This window comes from Aquarana catesbeiana, linkage group LG04, assembly GCF_042186555.1.
Source record: "Aquarana catesbeiana isolate 2022-GZ linkage group LG04, ASM4218655v1, whole genome shotgun sequence".
In the NCBI taxonomy this organism is placed as follows: domain Eukaryota; kingdom Metazoa; phylum Chordata; class Amphibia; order Anura; family Ranidae; genus Aquarana; species Aquarana catesbeiana.
Genome location: NC_133327.1, coordinates 158,216,147 through 158,240,208, shown reverse-complemented (window position 1 = coordinate 158,240,208; position 24,062 = coordinate 158,216,147). Strand labels below are relative to the sequence as shown.

The 24,062-nt window shown below is 42.0% G+C and overlaps 1 protein-coding gene across 1 annotated transcript in view; it reads left to right on the top strand.

The window, feature by feature from the left end:
* The window catches only part of PLSCR5 (phospholipid scramblase family member 5), a 119,529-nt gene extending 98,361 nt beyond the window's left edge, over positions 1–21,168 (top strand). The window contains exon 7 of the mRNA XM_073629075.1: positions 20,593–21,168. Coding sequence (XP_073485176.1) covers positions 20,593–20,631 — 39 coding nt within the window. The 3' untranslated portion in view covers positions 20,632–21,168. The remainder of the gene's footprint in view (positions 1–20,592) is intronic.
* The last annotated feature ends 2,894 nt before the right edge of the window (positions 21,169–24,062 follow it).

The following is a 24,062-nucleotide window of genomic DNA, read 5'->3' as shown; positions in this document are numbered from 1 at the left end:
AAAGGGGTCTCAGTGTGAAAGCACACTGGCTTTCACATTGGGATTGCAGATGAGGCTTCTTTCAGGCGCTTTACAGGCGCATTTTTAACACTAAAGTGCCTGAAAAATGCCTGAAAAACGCCCCAGTGTGAAAGGGGTCTTTGGTTATGCTTTTATAGTTTCTATGGAAAATCAGAGCTGCAGCTGCCCCTTGCAGTCATCTTTTCAGTACCCTGAAAATGGGGTTTACAGAATTAACAGCATTAATACTAACTTTTCTAAATTCCTGTATATTTCTATTTGACAAGGTTTTACAATCTGACAACCAACATCATTTTGCTTACAATGAAATTACAAATTTCATTAGATTTGTCATTAGACTGCTAAACCTAGTAATATTTAGCTTTTTGGTGACTAACCGACTGGCATTAGTGAAATTATTTTTAATAATTGTAACTCCATTACAGTAAAAAGTTTGGATTATGGAGAGAGTTGATCAACTGAAATATAATCGGTTCAAATAAAAACAGATTTACAGATGTATATTAGTTCTAGATTGTTTTACAATCAGTTTACATTGCATACTGGTTGGTGTGTGTGAATGCGCTACTCCCATAATACCCACCACTTGCAATATTCTCTTCCTGTTAATCCAAAAGAATCACTTTGATAAAATAATAAAATATAAAATAATGTGCATAATCTTATAGCTCTAAATCAAACAGAAATATGACCATAATCCATCCAGTACATGAAAAAAAGTCCTTCAAACGTGCTGCAAAAAATCCTTTGATAATTAATTGTGACTGGCGTGCTCCTATGTTCCTTCAGTGATCATATGTGACTGAGTGAAATACCTCCACCATTCAGATTGGCCACTTACCAGATGCTTAATTAAAGATGCGCCTTTGGTTCATTCAAGGGATAACCACTCCACCTAAGTAACACTCCTCACCGGCTAAACTTGGGCTTTAATGTTCCTCATTGGAAAGCATAAGGGACAAAAACGATCATAGCGCAATATGCTTAAACTATTTATTTAAAATTCACAGAGAAATGAGGAACATTAAAGCCCAAGTTTAGCCGGTGAGGAGTGTTGCTTAGGTTGAGTGGTTATCCCTTGAATGAACCAAAGGCGCATCTTTAATTAAGCATCTGGTGAGTGGCCAATCTGAATGGTGGAGGTATTTCACTCAGTCACATATGATCACTGAAGGAACATAGGAGCACGCCAGTCACAATTAATTATCAAAGGATTTTTTGCAGCACGTTTGAAGGACTTTTTTTCATGTACTGGATGGATTATGGTCATATTTCTGTTTGATTTAGAGCTATAAGATTATGCACATGATTTTATATTTTATTATTTTATCAAAGTGATTCTTTTGGATTAACAGGAAGAGAATATTGCAAGTGGTGGGTATTATGGGAGTAGCGCATTCACACACACCAACCAGTATTTCTAGCTCATCTCAATGAAGGGTTTTTTTTGAATGCAGCAACCCTGACACATACGTTTAATATAGTAGTGGTTTTTGCGCCGGTGACACACATACAATAGTTTACATTGCTTGAAAGGTATTGAAAGTTTCATTCCAATGCAATTCACTTCAGCTGGGTCTGGTTGTGGTAACAGTTGTTGAAGTTCAATCAAGCTCCAGCATAGTTGATTGGCATTCTCTCCAGCAACATGGTTTAACCAGCTGATTGGATTGTGCTTGATGATCACTAAAAAGTTGAGACCATACAGGGAGTGTTGCAGCTTCTGCAGCACCCACATGATCCTTCATGGTGGCATACACTACCTCCCTAGGAAGTAGTTTCCTGCTCAGGAAGAGAATGGGATGTTTCTCTCCTGACTGATCCACCTGGTTCAGGACTACACGCAGAAGGTTTGAAATCTAGAGCTTGCAGCTCAGGAGTACTGACAAGTACCTCTTTTAAGGCTTGAAGGGCTTTTATGCACTCTAGCATCCAAGATACCAACTCAGGTAGTTACAATTTGGTTAGGTTAATCAGGAATTTAGCCAAGGTACTCTAGTTGCACACACATTTCCTATAGTAGCCCGCTGTCCCCAATAATGACATAAAAACATAACCTGCTTCTTGGATTAAGGAGTAGACCAGGCCATGATGGTCTCAGCCCTCCCTGTCTCAGGTCTCAGGATGCTTTTTCCTACCTGGTGTCCCAAGTACTAGACTTCCATGCCTATCTGACACATATTGGGGTTAACTGTCAGATTATCGGCTGCCAGTTTTGTCCAAAAATTGTAACATATGTGCAAGATGTTGTTCTTAGGTAGGGCTGAACACTGCAATATCATACAGGCAAGTGCAAATAATTCCAGCCCTCCAGCAGGTCATTTGCAACCCTTTGAAAGGTGTTTGGCATAACCTTCATCCCGAATGGCATTATTGTAAATTCATAAAATATGAAAAGGGTGAAGAAGGCAAATTTTTCCCAAGTCTCAGGGCCAAGGAATTTTTTTAAGTACCTTCTTCTCAGGTCCAGGATTGTTGGATAGTGGGCAGCTGCCAGATTATCCAAGAACTCGACCGAAGGCATGGGGTAAACATCAGCAGTAGTGATGGCATTCAGCTTTGTGTAGTTCATGCAGAACCTGGTAGTCTGATCCTTTTTTGGGGGCCAGGACAACCAGTGACATCAAGGCACTATGGGGCTTCTGAATGACCACTACATAATCTTCACCTTAGAAAGAAAACAAATTAAAAGTCAGCAGCTACAAATAGGCCAGTCTTCAGGTCCCTTGGGCCTGCAGGTTTAGTGTGGGAAGTATGGGACTTTAATCAGAGTCTCTGACTCCCATAAATGACTCTTAGCATTCCTTCATATTTCTGATGGTAAATGAGAGCTGCAGGTGCCAATTGCAGACATCTTTTCAGGTCCCAAAAGGATATGTTTACAGAATTAACATGGCCAAGCAAATGGTCTAAAGGGTGTGCTGAAGAGGCTGAAGTGTATTTTATGATGCTCAGCATATACACCCTTAATGCCAACTTTTCTAAATACAGCTAAATTTCCATTGAAAAGGGTTTTAAAATCTGACAACCATCATATTATTGCACAGAATGAAATTATTAGAATGAAATTATTATTTGTTATAAACTACATATAAATTAGAAATATGGCTTAGATGATTTCATGTGTTCTATTAGCTTGCTGAACCAAGCAATATAGGTGTGTTTGGTGTCTTAACTTTGGGGCATCTTCACAAACATTGGTGTTACCACTTTTGATGAATGTAACTCCATTGCAGTAAAAATTATGAATTATAGAAACAGCTGGGAGCTTGAGATGTGCTCAAGTTCTGTCTCTGTTCAAATAAAGCTCCATCTAGTGGTATTTTCCCCTTTAAGTGAATGATTTGCATTCAAACAGCACAGGATATATCCTATTTACATACATTTTTTTAAATTTTACACAGAACAAATGTACATGCATTTTTACTGGGCAAATCACTTTATAAACAAACCCCTAAGGTAAAGAAGAAAAGTACCAAACATCCCATATTTTCCCATGACTAGCAGACAGCTGGTATCGTATCTATCTACAGTAAGGGTACTAAAGAAGAAGCTGCCAGCTACAGGCCAGTGAGTTTAACATCCAAGGTAGGAAAGTTAATGGAATCCCTACTGGATAGGGCCAATGATCATTTCAAAGCACATACTGTTCCTTGCTTGACCCAAACTAGCATGGCTCTACTAAGGATGGGTCATGTCAGACAACTCTAAATTGTCTTACCATATTAGAAATGTTCTAGAGTAGACCAAGCTAGTGCTGTAGACATAGCTTAACTTGATTGCAGCAAAATGTTTAAAAATGATTTAAATAATGATCTAAACTCTCAATCAGTGTTAACAATTTGAATCTGTATGCTACTAGCATTAGTAAATATATAAGAAGGTACCTGTATATTGTATTTAGCATTAATAAATACAGATACATCTCTCAGCAATCTTCACATACATGCGCAATCAATTCCCATATTTCGGTTGAGGTAGAATTGGCTGGGCTGCTGAACATACAGTTGCACTGTCCTAATTGCTTTCCAAAAAGAGAAGGTGCATAAGCAACATAGTGTGGCCCATACCTGTGATGGATAATGTCCATAGCAACAAAGTCGATAGTGATTGGAGTTCCTGAAGATGGGGCCTCAGCATAAACACAGTAACATGGCATAATAGGCAAAAAGTAACAGCAACAGTTGGCCCTTGCAACCAGCATATTCAGGGTTTCCTCCCAGGAGGAGAGATTCTTGCAACACAACCTTTGGCCCAAAGGCCTAGGAATAAGACACGTCACCATTGCTTCATTGGTAGGCTGAAACCCTGGTGGGAAGATCATGTGTCATGAATTAATACCTCAAATAATTAATACCTTCTCATACAGCTCGTCATCCCATCTGTGTGGGATGACGAGCTGTATGAGAAGGTATTAATTATTTGAGGTATTATTTCATGACACATGATCTTCCCACCAGGGTTTCAGCCTACCAAGGAAGCAATGGTGACGCGTCTTATTCCTAGGCCTTTGGGCCAAGGGTTGTGTTGCAAGAATCTCTCCTCCTGGGAGGAAACCCTGAATATGCTGGTTGCAAGTAATGTTTTCTTCTGATATGTTCTAGAGTAAATAGTTGAGTTGCATGTATACAAAGGAACCCTTTTACACGCTGTCCTGATTGGAATATAAATATTTAGATGCCACTTTAACCCTAATTGCAAAGGAGCCATGTTATATGCTTAAGGGTCCAGCTGGCAAAGCCCTGTGTAAGAGGAGCTCAGAGGGCTTAGAAAGATATGCAGAACAATGGAGACTGTATTCTGTGTGGAAAACCTTCATGTATTTTGTTCTCCCTCCATTCTCCTTCCTATTCTCCATGCACTAGTGCAATAAGTCTGTTCAAGTTTTACTTTACCCATCTTTCTTTTATCCTGAGAAAGGAATTAGTCGTTGAGATGAATGTGCCTGGGATCTTATTACCAAAGTAAAGTTGGCCATAGACAGTTCAAATCTCAGCCTTTTCAGCAGGCACCGGGCGACATTTAAACCATGTTTGGGCAGGCAACCAGCCTTTTGAATCTTACATTTAATTAGTGCTAGCGGCTATTATAATCACTATGTTCACAATGTAATCACTGTGTTCACAGTAATCACTGTTGACTCACAGTAATCTAAATCAATGCTGATGGGGGAATTGAGCAATTTTCTTTCCTGCATCCTGTGGTTGCAGGAAAGAAAATTGCTCCATGTATGGCCTTTTTAAACTTTGAACATTCACAATGTAGCTATAAATCAGCTGAAAATAAGTATTTACCTAAGATCTATACCAACAGTGCTACAATAGATATCAGATGTGGTTGTAAATACCATTCATTTGGAACAGAGACCAGTCACTAGTGGTGTGCCAAAACACTCTGTACTAGGTCTTGCTAGGTTTAATCTGCTTGTTTAATGATATAACTGGAGGTAGGTAAGGTATTTTTTTTGCTAAGCAGTGAACACAGCCATTCAGTGTTTTTAACCACTTGCCAACCGCCACATGCCGATATACGCGGGCACAATGGCAGCGGTGGGCAAATGGGCATACTTGTATATCCCCTTTAATTGGCTGGGCTAGCGGGACGCGCGCCTGCTGCGTACAGCATGACCGTGCCCGCGGGTCCCAAGGACTCGATGTCTGCCAGTGTCCCGGTGATTGTGTCATGGAGCCCGGAACGGGGAGATGTAAACAAGGCATTTCCCAGTTCTGCCTAGTGACATGACAGGGATCTACTGCTCGCTGTCATCAGGAGCAGTAATCACTGTGATGTCAGTGGTAGCCCACCCCCCCCCCAGTTAGAAGCACTCCCTAGGACACGCTTAACCCCTTGATCACCCCCTAGTGTTTAACCCCTTCCCTGCCAGTGTCATTTACACAGTAAACAGTGCATTTTTATAGCACTTCTCGCTGTATAAATGACAATGGTCCCAAAATAGTGTCAAAAGTGTCCGATGTGTCCGCCATAATGTCGCAGTCATGATAAAAATCACAGATCGCCGCCATTACTAATAAAAAATAATAATAAAAATGCCATAAAACTATCTCCTATTTTGTAGACGCTATAACTTTTGCGCAAACCAATCAATATACGCTTATTGCGATTTTTTTACCAAAAATATGTAGAATACATATCGGCCTAAACTGAGGAAAAAATTTGTTTTTATATATATTTTTGGGGGATATTTATTATAGCAAAAAGTAAAAAATATTGCTTTTTTTTCAAAATTGTCGTTCCTTTTTTGTTTATAGCGCAAAAAAAAAACTGCAGAGGTTATCAAATACCACCAAAAGAAAGCTCTATTTGTGGGAAAAAAAGTGCACTTGCAAGTGCAGTCGCTGTAAATCTGAGGGGTAGATCTGAAATGAGGGGAAGCTCTGCTGATTTTATTATCCGATCATGTGCAGGCTAAAATGCTGTTTTTTATTTTTCTTGCATGTCCCCCTCTGATCTACAGCGACTGCACTTCCAAGTGCACTTTCAGTGCAATTTCAAGTGCACTTTGCACTTGTAGTTTGCACTTGTAGTGCAAAGTGGATTTGCTGTTAGTAAATAACCCCCAGTGTATCCAGGCAGTGCAGAAAGCAAATTTAATTCTGGAGTTCATGATTTGAGGAATCACCAGCAGGAGGAAAGAGGTACTAGATCCACTATACAGAGCCTAAAGCTAGATTCACATTTGTGCATTGCGGGAACGTGCGTAAAATTGCGTGCTTTCCTGCAATGCACAAAAATGTGCAGTCTTTTTGCAGGTGCACGGCAATGGCATTACTCTCAATGGTACCCCACACATCTAGCAGTGAGTGCGTTGTGACAAAGTTCTGCACATTCTGGTGCACCAAGATTTTTGATGCGCCGCTGTTGCCGTTATTCCCAGGTGCGCTCAATCAGTCCACTCATTGACCTGCTCCAGGTACACGTCCCCTGCCCTTGCTTCTGGTATGCCATCTGACAGCTTCTAGCCACAGTCGATGCTCCTGGTAGTTCCACCACTCCGCTCCACTTCACAGCCACTGTTCCTGGTACACTCCATTTTTTCCAACTACTTTCACAGAGCAATTTTTCCTCTCAATAGTGCTGGAACATTTTTTCTGACCACTAATGCAGAGGCGTTTTTCTTCCCCCTGACCTTTAGCACCAGGCATATTTTCTTTCATTGGACAATAATGCCATTGGCATTATTACAAGGCATTATTACAAGGAATTGTTTTTTCTCTTACTGACCAAAGAGGCTGGGCATTTTTCTTTCCACTGACCATTGTTGCTGGACATTTTTTCCATTAACAACAAATGTTGAGGACTTTTTTTGCAAGACACTGGCAAGGTAAGTATAACTGGGCTGAAGACCCCTTTGCAGAGACACTGTTAAATTGTCCCTCATTGCAAGGTGTCAGTGACTCTTTAAACTAGTGATGATGTCACTTTAAACACATTTACAAATTTAAATAAAGTACACATTTCTTTTTTGTTCCTGTAGGCCAACTGGCTGAAAGGGACCTACTCCCCCTCTCCACACATCTGTACCTACCTCATACCTCATATATCATCACCGCATCCTCTTCAGTCCTCTATAAATTGCCATGGTATTTAGAGGGTGGTGCAATTGTGTTTTTTTTTTCTACTGGGGGGGCATTAACATTTTTCCTATGGGGCCATCTGATTTCTAGTTGTGCCCCTGTAAATAGTGTTCTATTTAACATCTGAAACAGTATTGCACAGCAAGATTTTAGTTAGACCAGCTCAAGACGCAATGTGGTTAGCAGCAAAGTGCTTATAATCAGCTGTCCTTCAGCTACCTTTGAAGTGGCTTCCAGCAACTTCTTGGGTGATGCTTATTACCTGTCAGCATGAACACTTGCTGCACATGCAGAATTACATTTTCTAGAAGCCTAGAGCACAGGATTAGTTTCCTAATTTATTTGATTCATTAAAATTTCCCACATTATTAATAACTAAAGTGTTTTACATGGTGCACATTTACTCTTTGGATTGCAAACAACCACTTGTCATATTTTTTGCTTTTATGTGACTCAGAAATTGACAAAAGATAAGGGCCCCCATTATAATGATGGTGACGATGGCAACAATGCCCTTTGGGCAAAGAACAAAGAAGAAGAAGCCTACTGGGACAAAAAAGCGTAAAAAAATCTCTTACAACACTGCATAAACCACTTGTTACCACTAGATGGCAAGCTTAGTATAGAAGTTCAGACTTGATTTGATTGTAGCCGTATTAGTGCAATTTTGACAGAGAAATTTGCACAGACATACCATCAAAGAACATAAAGAAGACAGTTTATGCACACCTGTGGGACATCATTTCTCACAACCGGACCACACTATAGAAGACCTCAATGTCTTAGTTCTTAAAGGGCATTTCAGAACTATCCAGGAAAGGAAAACTTTTGAATTAAGAATGATACTTCTTTTTGACACGAAAAATAACGGCCTGAATTTAGATATTGGTTTCCTTACACATTATGCTAAAGTTTTATGACCCATCTGTGACCAGTATCCCCCCCCCATATTCTATAGCTCTCCCTCTGTCTTATCTCACTAACTCTGCTACTATCTTTATTACCATTGATTTGTATGTGTTTGTTTTTCTCTTTTTTTTTTTTTTTTTTCTTCTTTAACATTCAGCTTAAAAATGCGTGAATCAGTACTGCTTGGACCTTGAAGAAGGGGACATACCCCGAAAGCTTGTCCTGAAAAATTGTATATTAGTGCAAATAAAAAAAGTATCACGGACAGTACTTCATTTTCTCTATAGAAGTTCAGAAAATACTGTATTGGTGCAATATACATTTTTGAGAACATCTCAATGTAACCCACATTCAAGTACCAATATTTGTGCATATACATTAGCAAACACCACATGAAGCATTATTTCAATAACATCAGATAGATTATTATTATATTTCCATTAAAAAAAACAAAACAATTCAAGGATTATAAATGAAAGTATCCGTGCTCTAATGAGACAGGTTAACAATCTAAAGCAGCCAGCATTACTTTGTTGATTACAAAATAAAAATAACATGAGAACCCATATGCAGCGCTAATTATTCAATTTCCTCATGGTGGATTAGATCACTGAATGGAGTTTAAAAAAACGAAAAAGGAAATCAAAAGTGACATATAAATTCTAAAATGTATATTATAAGAGCTTTTCATGGGATAGTTATTTCCTAATATAGTGCATTCTATTGTCTATTGGCAATAAAAATTGGCACTAAATATTTAAAATTGTATTTATGCTACAATGGATTCTGATGCCTAGGACAACATCCTAAAATTTGGATGTGCTTATGAGAAACATTCATTGCATAATTTAGAAATAATTGTATTATACAGATTATAAGGCCAGCCACACATGCTATAATCTGATTGTACTTTCTCTGTACAATTCTCTTGGATATATCACCAATTATGTATGGTGAGGGCATACCAAGTCAGTCTGATCAGTCTATAATTTCACTATGAATGTCATAATATCATTTTCTAACCATTTTCAAGCTCACCACACATGTTACAAATTCTATCAAGGCTGTATGTCCTCCTTCAGACCTACCAAGAACGATGTAGTTCCAATGTCTGCCTGGTCATATACAAATTGAATGGATAGTTTAGGTAGGTTCTCATTGTGACAATAGTGAGGTCTGATGAACCCCAAACTGGAGCAAAGGTGGGGAGGGAGGTCATACTGAATATGGTGCCACCCTCATTTTATCCAAAATGTGGGATAGGTGATAATATTCTAGAAAACCACTAGAAAACAGCTCCACTTAAAGCCTAACCCTGGGCAAATAAAAAAAATCCCTTGCAGTGGGGCTAGCTTGTTTTGTCTAGGGGAGAGGAGAAACAGTTTTACTTACCTGATTCTCCACTTCCCTCGCAGGCAGCGCTCCGCTATCCAGTGATGGGCTGTCCCTTGACGTCCTCACATCCAGAGCAGAACTAAGGACCCTATTCTGATCTTGATGACATCAGGACCCTAGGTGGTACAGAAGCTGTGGGGATCGGTCTGGCTGCAGGGAGGAGAGGAGGATTGGGTACCATAGGTGTGCGCAGCCTATTGCATTAGGGTGTGCACACCAAAGCTCAGGGCCCAAAGCCACAGTGGACAAAGTGGATGGTGGGTGTTGCCAAATTGTCTTTACAGTGGGAGGAGCTTAAAGGGACGTGGTTAAATAAAACAAAAACCTTCCTGTACCCATAAAATGTGCTTTTGGTCCTCCCTTCCCAAAGTAGGGCGCTTTCACACTGATGCGGTGTGGCTTTCCCACAGCATGGGAGCATGGGTGCAGTGCAGTGTACCTGTGGTTTTCATATGGGTTAGTTGCGGTTTCCCATAGACTTCTATTTTGTCTCACTGTTTTGGTGTGCTTTGTGAAACAAAAAAATAAAATCATAGTTTTGTTGTGCTTTCAGAAAGTGCATCAAAACCATGGGACATAATAGAAGTCTACTGCAAAGTGCAGCTAACCTGCACGGAAAACCGCAGGTACACTGTACTGCACCCATGGTGTGGGAAAACCGCACTGCATTTATCTGAAAGCCAAGCTGCCCAAAAATTACAACTGACCCTAGAACACGGTTTCACTTACTACTGACCTCTGAGTCACTTCTGAGCTCTGCGTCACTTACCGCGTGTCGGAATGGCTCAGCGATTAAACATGGATTGGCAGCACACCGGAATTTAATTGAAATCTCAGGATGGTCCCGCCTAAACCAGGGCACTTGGGAGGTATGCACAGGGGGTGATTAGGGTGTGCTATGTTGGGTGTGTAAATCTCCTTTTCTTGTTCTCCTAATTGAGCAATTTACCCAGGCAGAGCGGACACAGCCCGACAGCAAGGGATCTTTTTTTTCATGTGGAGTTTGGCTTTAAGACACAGAAAGTTAGAAGGAATGCAGAACAATCATAAAAGCTCTAGAACAACTTTTATAGAATCAGATCATAAATGGCTGTTGTAAAAATGTCATAAAACAGACTACAATACGGCAATACACATCTATAAGTCTGGTATTAATCCCAAAAATGGAATATATTGTAGTTTACCAATCATTAAATGTGTTGGCTGAATTAGTGATTTTTAGGCTAGTTTCCTTCTGTTTTCACCTGGTGATCCTGCTAGTAACACACTTATGCCACGTACACACGATTGGACTTCTCGTTGGAAAAAGATACGACGGATTCCGCTCAAGTTTGCCTTGCATACACATGGTCATGCAAAAGTTTGCTGAACTTACGACTGTAAAGAACGCGGTGACATACAACACTACGATGAGCCGAGAAAATGAAGTTCAATGCTTCCGAGTATGCGTCAAATTGTTTCTGAGCATGCGTAGGAATTTTGCGCGTCTGAACTGCCACAGATGATCGCATTTTCGGATAGGAACTTTTTCCGACCGAAAAATTGAGAGCATGCTCTCAATCTTTTGCTGGCTGGAATTCGGCCAGAAAAAGTCCAATGGAGCATACACACGGTCGCATTTTCCGACGAAAAACTCTCATCGGTCTTTTGCGGGCCAAAATTCTGATCGTGTGTATGCGGCATTACTGTATTAGAGTCATTCCACTCCAAATGAAAGAGAAACAGAGACAACATCAACATCAAAACTGGAAGTTGTGCAAGCCGCTTGCCCATGTCCTACCATGCGATGATGGGCGACCCACTTTCAGTTTTAATGGCAAGAGTACAGAAAACAGCATAGAGGAGAAGAAAGCTCTGAGGAGGTTCGGGATGTACTCACTCCCTCCTTTCTGTATACAAAAGTTAACAGAGTAACCTTTTCATGATTGGACTGTACAGGGCTTGATCACCTTCCCTATCTCCTCTCCAGGCTGCTCATGTCCCAGCAGCAGAAATTGTGGGTGGGAGCGGTAATCAAACCCTGCACAGTCCTGCACAAATCCCCTCTCATGCATGGATTTGTGCAAGGGGGGGGGGGGATTTACAACCTATTGACCACTTAACTCTGCCTTGCAATCTACATCTTAGGTCCTCTTTCACAGTGCGGTAATGTATGTGAAACTGAGTGTTTTCCTGCACCTTGTTGCCTTTTGCAGATGCGTGGGGGTGCCGTTATTTTTTAATGGCACCCTCATGCATCCACCAATTGCATGTACGTTTGTGCCCACTAAAACACATTGTACCGCAGTACCGTGCATTTTGGTGGGGCACGATTTAAAAATCATGTCAGCACCTTTTTTATTTCACAAGCATACAGCAACCAATAAAAAGAGCAAAAACGCGCAAAAGCGCTCGCTCTCAGGCGCACCTCCTTGTGTGAACGAGCCCTCAGATTGGTGTGCCCCAGGATTGTGTGCCATTGTTTGTAATATTTTTTTATTTAAAGTGATTGTAAAGTCTATTTTTTTTCTTGTGTTAAAAATAACAAACGTGCCTGGATCCTCTTCTTCTCAGGTCCCTCTTCTGTGATCCTGGCCCCTCCCTCCTGTCAAATGCCCCCACAGCACACAGCTTGATATGGGGGCACCTGAGCTGAGCTGCAGCTCCCTGTGTCCATTCAGACACAGAGCTGTGGTTCGGCCCCGCCCCCTCTCTTTCCTGATTGGCTAACTGACTTTAAATGACAGCAGCAGGAGCCAATGGTGCCGTTGCTGTGTCTCAGCCAACAGGAGAGAGAATCAGCCGAGGGACTTATGGACATCCCTGGATAGAGATGGTCTCAGGTAAGTATTAGGGGGGCTGCTGCACATAGAAGGCTTTTTATAATAATGCATAGAATGCATTAAGATAAAAAAAAACCTTCTGCCTTTACAACCACTTTAATGTTTTCTTGCACTGTTTTACATTTTTTTCATTAAATGCTATTTAAAAATCCTAAAGATGAATCTCTAAATGCGCCAATCAGAAATGAAAATACCTTTTTGCCTCCTTGAAGAAAGCTACCATACTATAAACTATGGTACTGTTATATTGCTGTCTGGGTGTGGCAGCAAGTGATTCAGACATTTCTTTAAAATGAGTAGGACTATTTACTAAAACTGGAGAGTGCAAAATCTGGTGTGGCTTCCCAGTGAAACCTAATTGAACAAGATGAAGATAGAAGCTGATTGGCTACCATGCACAAATTCACCAGATTTTTCAATCTCCAGCTTTAGTAAATCAACCCCAGTGTGTGTTCCTGTCAAAATTTTCCCAGAAGTCTGTACTAAGATACAAGTCAGATTTCAGGCATTCCCTGCAAGAAAAATGTCATTTTTGGTGAGATACTCCCAAAGGGAAATCACGTCCAAAGGGATGCAGGCCCAGCAGCTCTCCTCATTAGAGCCCTGCTTTCCTGACATCCGCTTTCTTCGTGGGGGAGTCACCAGACCGCAACTCCACTCTGCCTTTAAGGGATGATTTAAGGCCCTCCTCGGCCTTCTGGAACTTCTGCAGCTGTTCATTGCACAGTCCTGAAAGCAGGTCCACATTATAATGTCATGGCTCATGCTGGGCAGATGCTAGCCATATCTGCGGTTCTCCGCAATGGCCAAACTGGACCGATGTGCTGATCACACCGGCACTCGAGACATAGTAGGCTGAGTCATTCCCCCCATCGACCATCTCTAAGGCAAATCCCCCGCGGTGCTCCAATCAGATACCAGTATCTGCTCCGGCAGATCTGGCAACCATGTTAAGGCTGGCAGTAGACGACCACCCTCTGCCATCTGCCTTTGCCTCGTGGTGTCTGATGTTAGCAGGGAATGCTGGGTCTCCTCCAGGGTGTAGCACCGCCCCCTCACATACAGACAGGCTGGCGTCTGAGAAACTGATAGGCAGGCTCCTCCCTGGGCATGCTGCTGTAACCCCCCGCTAGAGGAACTGAAGTTTGCAGGCATGCTCGTGCTAGCAGACTTTCCCAATGGTTGCCGGTAGCAACAATAAAGTTTGTAACCAATGTCTCACTGCAGGGCCCTATATCAACACAGTCCCGCCCCAGGCACCTGCAGGCTTACCCCGATCGCCCCAGGCAACAGTAGACACGCCCAGGCACACTTTACTCTTCATAGCAGGAGTTTGGAGCAAAAATTCAAGATGCCCAGCATTTGCAGATCGCTGGGCATATTTGTAACCCAGTGAGAAATGTCCAGGATTAGCAGAATGCTGGAAATAATTGTAATCCATGGGTGCGATCGCCCGCCGTGGTTGCCATGGATGACAGCACATGATGAAAAGTCACTGAATTGCAGGATTTAGTATAAGTGTCTGCCCCAGTGCTGGTTGAGGCCACTGGATAGCAGCGCTGGTTGAAGTCACTGGGTTGCCGGCGGCAATTATTAACAATGACTCTCGCTGTTTGAAATGAGCAATGGCACCTATTTTTACAGTTCTGAATAGCAGGCAAAACACACAAGTTCTCCCCAGGGTTCAATTCCTCAATACAGTTGGAACAAACACAGTTCCCTGGCTCGCTTCCTCGGTTGCAATGGCTGGCAGTCACACATGATCAGGTTGTCCTGGAACAAGCCCCCAAATGTAGCGGTACCCGCGTAGGGGCTGCTGAAAGTTGTGGTGCACCCCTCACCCTACCCAGCCCGGCATTCACTTCCCATTCACCTTGGAGACAATGAACAGTCCATGTGCTTGTTTTTTGTATTTTTATTGAGGGATTTGAACTTGGATAGGGATGGGAATATATGGGATGCCCAGTAGAATGTACAATTGGTTGTTTGGATATCAATTAGCTGGGACAACTATATACATTTTACAGCTCCAGTCTCCTTCAGCACATCTCTTGCTTGCAGACTCTCTCTCCTGCACAACACTTAACTCCAGGCACAGCTAGCACATGGTTAGACCCAACACTGACTCAGTCAGGCCCTAGAAATTGCCTTCATAGGCAGAGACCGTGGGTCCCTTTTTAGTGTAGCAAAAATAGAATAGAAAGTCTTTGGTGCTAGCTGTCCTATGGTAGACTATTGCTCCCAGTAAGCCCTCTTCAGGCCCTGCCAGCCCTCCTGGCTGCAGCTACCCGACTCCACTGCCCGTGACATCAGAGTCCTGACTGCTGGCTCTGCACCCATCCCAGACTGCACACACCCAGTCTTCTCTGGCGTGCCTCCCCAGTCCTCTCAACTGTGCCTATCACTCACTGACCTAGTCACACATACACTGGTGGTTCCCTCCTGAAGGCTTGCCCGGCAGTGGTAGCTCCTGCTGTCCTCTCTGACTCCTCTCTGTGCCTCCTGTCCAGATCCTTCATGCGTTCTTGAAGAGATCCTTCCTGCACCCGAGTGCCAGGCCCAAGGTCACTCCCCCAGACTGGGGGGGGGGCACCCTCAAAGGCCCTGACAACCTAGCACTCCATCCTCAGTTCTTCCACCGGACATCCACTCCCTAGCTGGGCTGACCCTAGGTATATCAAGGAGGCCTGCCTCCTGCCAATCCCAAATGGGGATTGGTCAGGGCTCCCTGAGACACCTCAGACAGCTCCACCTCTCTGAGCCACCAGCCTACTCTGAGCCACTCCCAGCCCACACAGATCAAAACAAACAGGCCTATCTTCTAGCTAGGCCTGCCTAAATTTACCTGTACTCACCAGAAATCTACCTCTAGCACCTACCTAGGTAGAGTGGGTGCTACACATATATAATAAATTATTAAAGTGTAGAGCTAAATTTATACATGTTAAATATAAAATACGTATACATTGCAAAATACAATATTTCATATTTGAATGGCTGAGTTAACTTTGCAGTAAGAAGTTGGAAAAACCCATTATTGTTTTATGCAGGGGACAAACCACTATCTCTCCTCAAATATCTTTATTAACAATCAATATACGAAAATCATGTGCTAAAAGGTTGGTGACACAACAAGAATTAAAACCGACAATGTTGTCATTAAAATACCCCTGGGAATTCATCCACACCCACACTCAGACCAATAAATTAATAGACAAGCTGAATTAACATGTAATGATTAATGCTAAGGGTCAGAAGTCAGACCCTGGAAAAATACCCTATAATTGCATTAGCCCGAGCACAGCCATACAAATCAGTGGGTAACATCCAAGTTCACTATGGCACCCATAATGGACACAGAAATGATACAGTTAGAACTTCAAATAAATAAATGATTTCCCACTAGACGTCCTCCCATGGTGTCAGAACAGGGGCAACAGAGAGTGTTTCATATACGGGCCATGGTGGATCCACAGATACTGAAAGTGCTTGTTTAGTCACCTAATACTGATAGTTTAAATGGTCTATTATACGGAATCACCAAGTGCACTGAGTGGGGACAATAGTATCGGTTAGAGCAGCTGGCTGGTGGTGACCAGCAGGAATGGAAGCATGTAGTCTATATGCAGTCTACTACTGGAAAATATCTACAGCCTGAATAGTGTCTGAGCATGCATAGACAATTGTGCAGAGCCAGCATGAAAATGACATGCCCGTATCGACTACCATATAGGTTATAGGCACAGTCCAGTTAATGATTGTCAAGTGCAGTAAATCCCCATAGACTGTGGGAGACACTCCAGTCAAAAAGTCTGTCCTCATAGAGGGTACTCATGGTCACTGGTACAGCTAAATGCCTGGGTCAAGGGCTTGTCAGGGCTCACTTGAGAAATGGGCTTCCAACAGATGTCTCTGCCAGTCAGGGTACGCTGGTGCTCAGTAGGTGTCACTTAAAGGCTGGCATGATGCTGCTCTGATGGTTGGAATGGTCGCCTCACAGTGCTGGAACAAAAAACAGAAGGACAATTAGGTAGCAAGGGATGGTCATCCTCATCCTAATGGTGCAGATGAGACCTCGGGTGTGGGGGCCACCTAGCGCATGAGCTTTCTCAGGGTTAACTTTGCCGTGACATGTGAATGACCTCAGTCTGCTATATTTTATACTTTGTGTGGCTGACCAGGGGTTGGTAAAACTGTGGCTCAGCTACCTGTTTTTATCGCAACCTGGCTGCCCATGTGAAAGAGGCCTCACACATTGCTTGCCATGCATGTACTTAAAATGAAGAAATATCAGATCTGAACTAGGTCAACTTTAAAGTGTATTTTCACTTTTGCAGACAAATTTGGGAATCCCATTGTATGTTTGTTATGTGAACCCAGTCACACAGCATATCTAAAAATATTTTTTTCTTTGGAGCAAGCCTTTGGGCACATTACAAGATACTCAATTTGAAAGGGCAATAAAGAGGGACAAAGCGAGGACAGACTAAGATTTTTCACATTAACATACAATGCAGAATCCAAGCACTGGGATCTTTAAAGTGGTTCTAAAACCTTAAGGTTTTTTACCTTCATGCATCTTTTGCATGAAGGTAAAAAAACCTTCTGTGTTACAGGCTCGCCCCATCACCCCCCTTTTACTTACCTGAACCCTATTGCGATCAAGCTCTGCATCTATTCTGGCTTTGTCCCTCCTCCCTCAGCAGATCGATAGCAGCGGGAGGGGCCGAGTCCCACTGTCTGTGTCAATGCACGAGTGCCCCCATGGGAATCAATTTCCAATAGGGCAAACAGCAAGAGACGAGGAGCCAGGAGCACCGGGGGGACCCAAGAAGAGGAGGATCTGGGCCTGTGCAATTCTATTGCTCAGAGCAGGTATGTATAGACATTGTGATTTTTTTTTTTTTTTTTTAAATGTTCTTTATAACCACTTTAAGACTTTTTTAGGACAGGCAGTGTACAAATCTAGTTTACAGATAATGAGATTTGCCAGCACAGGCAAGACAGGGTTATTTAAAGCGGAGTTTCTCTCAAAAGTGGAACTTCCGCTTTAAGCACTCCTCGCCCCCTTACATGCTACATTTGGCATGTCATTTTTTTTGGGGGGGGGGGGGGTCGACTAGTTTTGAGCGGGACTTCCTGTCTCACTTCCTACTTCCAACTACGGGCGGCCTAAGTGACTCCTCCTCTCCCTCTCGGCAATCTTCTGGGACACGTCACAGGTCACAGAAGATTGCCTGTCCACTCAGGGAGTGCAGTGCGACTCGCGCATGCGCAGTGCGTGCCCGGCCGTGAAGTCGCAAGCTATCACGGCCGGGTGCAATGGAGGCGCCGCAGAGAGGAGGGTGAGAGGAGCAAGGCTCCATGCGGTCGCATTTCTGGACGGTAGGACAGGTGAGTGTCTGTTTATTAAAAGTCAGGAGCTACACTTTTTGTAGCTCCTGACTTCTAATAAAAGAAAAAAAGCCTGGAGCTCCTCTTTAAAGTAAAAAATTAACTCCCTATCCCCATCATAAAAATTACACAGAAGAGGAACATTTCAGTTTGGGAGTTTTCAGTAAATAGCAAATAAAAATGTAAGCAGCATAAATATTTATATTTAAAGTGATAGTAAATTCTTAGTTTTTTTTTAACAACTATGCTATACTTACCTGCTCTGTGTAATGGATTTGCACATAGTAGTCCAGATCCTCCTCTTCTTGGGTCAGTTACGGGCGCTCTTGGCTCCTCCCCTCTGCTGAGTGCCCACCATAGCAAGGCACTATGGGGGCACTCGTGTGGGCTTGCTCTTAAGCCACCTGTGTGTTCATGGCCCATGTCCCCTGCTTCCTCCTCACTGTCTTTGATAGACAGCGGCGGGAGCCAATGGCTCACTTAAGGTCTTTTACCTTAATGCAGAGAATGCATTACGTTAAAAAACCTTAAGCCTTTAAAATGACTTTAACCGCTTGTGGACCGCCTACCATGGTTTACTGTGGCAGAGTGGCTAAGGGGCATGCGCACACACATGGCCACTGCCCCAGTTGTGGTGGCATTCAATAAAGCACAAGCCAATTAGCGGGTTCCAGCCAATGATTTATGCCCAGAACTCGCCAATCATCTGAGCCAATGACATTAGAGAGCCCTGTGTGGGTAAACAATACAGGGCTCTCTACTGTCAGCAGTGATGTGCTGCTTTTTTTCTCCCTTTGAAGCAGGGAGTAAAAACTGGCACATTGCTTAGTAAAACACACAGTAAACATTGTTAGGCACACATTTAACCCTTTGATTACCCTAGATGTTAACCCCTTCCCAGCCAGTGTCAGTATAGTGACAGTGCATATTGCTATCACTGATCACTGTATTAGTATCAGTTCCCCCCCAGCATCAGTTAGTGTCAGATTGCTTGCTGCACTATTGCAGTCTTGTTAAAAGTTGCTGATCCCTGCCATTAGGAGCATAAAAAATAAATAGGGAAGGGGATATCACCGCTCCAGGTAGGTCAGACAAAAGGTGGAAAACCTCTCCTCCAGTTTAGAAGCCCAGGTGCTGGCAATGCATATAGCAATCAACAGCGGAAGAAGTTCTGGACAGCCGCGCTTCAAAAAAGTTTTTGCCTTTTATTCAAAAAATATCATCAAAAATACATGCCACAGCAGAGTGGACAAAATAGCTTACGCGTTTCACACTACAAACAGTGCTTAATCATAGCTATGATTAAGCACTGTTTGTAGTGTGAAACGCATAAGCTCTTTGTCCGCTCTGCTGTGGCATGTATTTTTGATGATATTTTTTGAATAAAAGGCAAAAACTTTTTTGAAGCGCGGCTGTCCAGAACTTCTTCCGATAAAAAATAAATAAATAAAAATTCCAATATATATATACCATTGTTTGTAGATGCTATGACTTTCACGCAAACCAATTAATATACATTTATAGGGATTTTCTTTTACATGTAGCACAATACATTCTGGCCAAAACTTATTAAGAAAAATGGCTGTTTTAAAATAAAAATATTATTTTACATATTAAATATTGTTTTATAGTAGAAAGTAAAAAAATATTGTTTCAATTCCTGGTCTTTTTTCGATGAAATCGCAAACAATAAAAAACATGTGATGATCAAATACCACCAAAAAAAGCTAGATTTATGTGAAATACATGATATAAATTTTGTTTGGGTACAGCATTGCATGACCGCACAATTACCAGTTAGACCCCTTTCACACTGAGGCGCTTTTCAGGCATTTTATCGCTAAAAATAGAGCCTGTAAAGCGTCTGAAAAGCGCCTCTCATGCCTTCCCAGTGTGAAAGCCTGAGTGCTTTCACATTAGGGTGGTGCGCTTGCGGGACAGGGATAAAAAGTCCTGCAAGCAGCATCTTTGGGGCGGTTTGCGCTCCCAAAACGCCCTGCCCATTGAAATGAATGGGCAGCGCTGCCGAAGCGCCTGCAGAGCAATTCGGCAGTGTCCCAACACTGGGGCTTTTAACCCTTTCTTTGGCCACTAGTGGGGGTTAAAAGCGCCCCTAAAATGAAGGTAAATCGTCGCTAAAACGTGCAGTGCTTTACTGCTGACGCACCCTGCCCAGTGTGAAAGTAGCCTTAAAGTAGCACAGTGCTAAATAGCAAAAAATGGCCTGGTTGTTAAGGCGGTAAAATCTTCCGGAGCTGAAGTAGTTAATATTACATTATGCTATATGAAAGGGGACATGTACTAAATATAAAGTAGATATTATCGCAATTGGGCTGTAAAGGTGCAAATATACAATCCTTTAAGCGTTAGTAAGTGAAGCACAGGGCTTGGACTACGAGTTTACAGTATGTTGGTTCTATGTCATATTCAAAACATATTTTTTCTATTTATTTTAGGATTTGATGTACTTTGAGCGATCTTCTGATGGAATCTAAGGACAATAAGAAAATGACCAAAAAAGCCAAAAATGGAATAATATCTGGACATTGAGCATTCATTGGATGCATTTCCACAGATTATCTGACAAGATGTTTCCTCAAATAACAGTGTATTAAACGATACACCAGACATCTATTCTTACCAATTATCCAATCAGTGAATTGACCTATCAGTAATCATTTGTATAAATACACACAAACATGCATTGTAGCTGCTCAATAGCACTAAAGGAAGCAAACATCTAAACCCTAGAAAAATCCCTTAAACGCTGACAAGTTGATCATTTTCTATAAACTTTTCGACAAACCAAAGAATCAATCTGAACATTTCAGTTGTCCTGGAAAGTTTACAGAAAAGAAAGTGATGTTATTTAGTATATAGTACAAAATCTAAGCTAGGAGTCATGAAAACAGCAGCTTGGTGTGCAGGAGGTAACTGGCCTTCTATCATCTACTCTCATATTAGTTATATCGCATGTATCAGCTTTACAGTTTATTCTAGTCACAATAATAAAAGCCCAATTGTTGTGGGTTTCTTTGTTTTTAGTATATCCTCATTGGTTGAACTAGTAATCATGCCTTGTAAGTTTGCTCTTTTAAATGCAAAGGGCTGTGTATAAGAGACTGTCATACAATACATATCCAGAAGATGGCAGTCAAACCTCATTTACTATGATTAGGTTAACTTATAGAATGCCTGTTTTTAGGGAAGTATGGAAGTTGCTCTTGCTGAGCTCACCTTCTAAAAATGCTAGTTGCCTGGCTGTTATGTTGGCACACTAAACTGATCTGTTTAGGTAGCCAGGACAAGTAGGTGCATGAGTGAGAACACAGACCATAATAAAAGTTTAAAATATAACCAAACAAAAGGTGTGCCAGACCAAATTGTGACACTCATAATAGTGCACACATAAAACAGCCAATGCATTTTGGGGGCAAACTACTCCCCCTTCATCAGGATTTAAAATCAAGTTAGAACTTTAAATGGACTCAAGAGATCCTAATTCTGTGTATATTCAACCTATACAGATCAATATAACAATATCTGCTTTTGAGTTCACTGAAAAGTCAGATTTGATTTTTTTTTGATTGCTGCTTTTGTGTACCCATTGGAGGGTGGTCTTGTTTCATCATCAGTGCCAAGGAGGTCTTCAAATGATTATGTTTCCTTCACTGCTTTGTATAATCAATTTTTGAGGTCTCAGCACCTCTTGGATGTGTCCATTTGTCATAAAAATGTGAGGTTCTACACTTCCTTTTCTATCCAAAACTACAAAAAAAAATGCTTGCCTCTACATACATTTTAAAGAGGCGCCATTCCGGGAAAAGTGAAAGTGTCTGTGTAATGAGCCCTTGAGGAAGCATTGGCAAGTTGAGTATCAGGGGTTGGGGAAATTTGGCAAGGTGACTATGGGGTTGATTTATTAAAGGCAAATAGACTTTGCACTTTGCAAGTGGAGTTGTACTCATTTTTCCCAGAGCTTAGTGAATGTGGTGAAGCTTCACTTTGCAAAGAATATCCAATCAGGTGGCAGCAAAAAAAAAAAAAAAGCTGTAATTTTGCTTGCACATGATTGGATGATGGAAATTAGCAGAGCTTCACCACATTCACTAAGCTCTGGGGAAAATGAACACAACCACACTTGCATAGTACACAGTTTATTTTTCTTTAGCGAACAACCCCAGTGTTTCTTTGAAGTTAGTGGGAGAGAATTTCAGCCAGGTAGCTAGCATTTTCAGAAGGAGGTTATTCTCAGGGTTACTTCCATGTTAGTTCTTTGCTGCTAAACTAAACTGCCCCTCTACAATTGTTGTTTTGTTGCAAATCTCAGGAAACCACAGAACAGCATTTTTATTTTTTTCAACTTTATTCATGTCAATGCACAGCAGCTTGGCGCATTTTCATAGCTCCCAACTGTCCCTGATTTCGAGGGACTGTCCCTGATTTGGAACAATGTCCCTCTGTCCCTCATTCCTCCTCATTTGACCCTCATTCTGGTCTGATCTATATAATTGTATATAAAATGCACTATTTATCTATCAAAAAGTGTTTCCCAGTGCTAAACCTTTCATCCAATTTCTAAATTGCTGCATTTGTACATTTCAAAAGCCAATATACAGGAATAATAGTGGTAAAAAGCACTTGTTGGTTTAACCAATCATTTTTTTTGTACAATTCTCCTTTAAGGGAAGTGTGGCAGGGGGTGTGTGTCCTATGCCTACATACTTTTGCTAATACTAACCCTCATTCCCATTTCAGAAAGTTGGGTATGCATTGTGCTTCTGCGCGATGACATGCAGTACCATCTATGCTGCATTATGTTCTACTGGTGGCCTGCATTTATCCAGAAAAAAAATGCAGGTCAAAGCAGATAGTGTGAATGAGCCCTTACAAGTATAAGTTATTTAATTCATTCATCATTTGGTATATTGCTTTTGAATACAACTGAGATATTATATGCTGGCCCATCAGTATAGACTCTATAGTTTACGTAACAAGATTTTCCTACACTGGAAGGGCCCTTTCACACTGGGGCGGGGGCGGCGTCAGTATGTGGCCGCAAGCGGGGCGGTTTTACCCCCGCTAGCGGCCGAGAAATGGTTAAAAACCACCGCAAAGCGCCTCTGCAGAGGTATAGCCGCGCCGTCCCATTGATTTCAATGGGCAGGAGCGGTGAAGGAGCGGTATACACTCCGCTCCTTCACCCCTCCGAAGATGCTGCTAGCAGGACTTTTTTTATCGTCCTGCCAGCGCACTGCTCCAGTGTGAAAGCCCTTGAGGCTTTCACACTGGAATGAAAGCAGCGGCACTTTCGGGTCGGTTTGCAGGCGCTATTATTAGCGCAATAGCGCCTGCAAACCGCCCCAGTGTGAAAGGGCCCGTAAAGTAAGTAACATGCAAACCCAATGCCTGACACCTCTATTGAGAATGGACTTGGGTTACTGAGTTCAATCACAAGGCATACATCCTCAGGCAATAGGCATTCTCCCTCTAAATCGTTCAGTATGCATGGAATGCATACACAGCATCAATGTCTTGGCTTGGTTGGATCTCTAGCATGCTTTGCTATGATCCTGCTGTACCATGGAAAATAACTATGGAAAAGTATTATCATTTTTTTTTTTTGAAGACAGTATAATGTATAGTTTTGGTATATATTTTTTTGTTAGGTTAAAGACAGAACAAAAAACTTTTTTATTTTTTTATCTCTTTTCAATCATGTTTTATTCACATGAAATAATGGATATATCAATGAAATAATGCACATATAAAACTCTAGGCAAGGGCACAAACATTCTGGGGGATTCATTACAGCTGCATTGCGAAAAAGTGCTGAACAGCAGGAGAGATCAGATTGTACACACTACACCTGTACTATTTGGTTCCACCAAAGCTACTAACCCAACTGCTAACTTCCATTAAATCG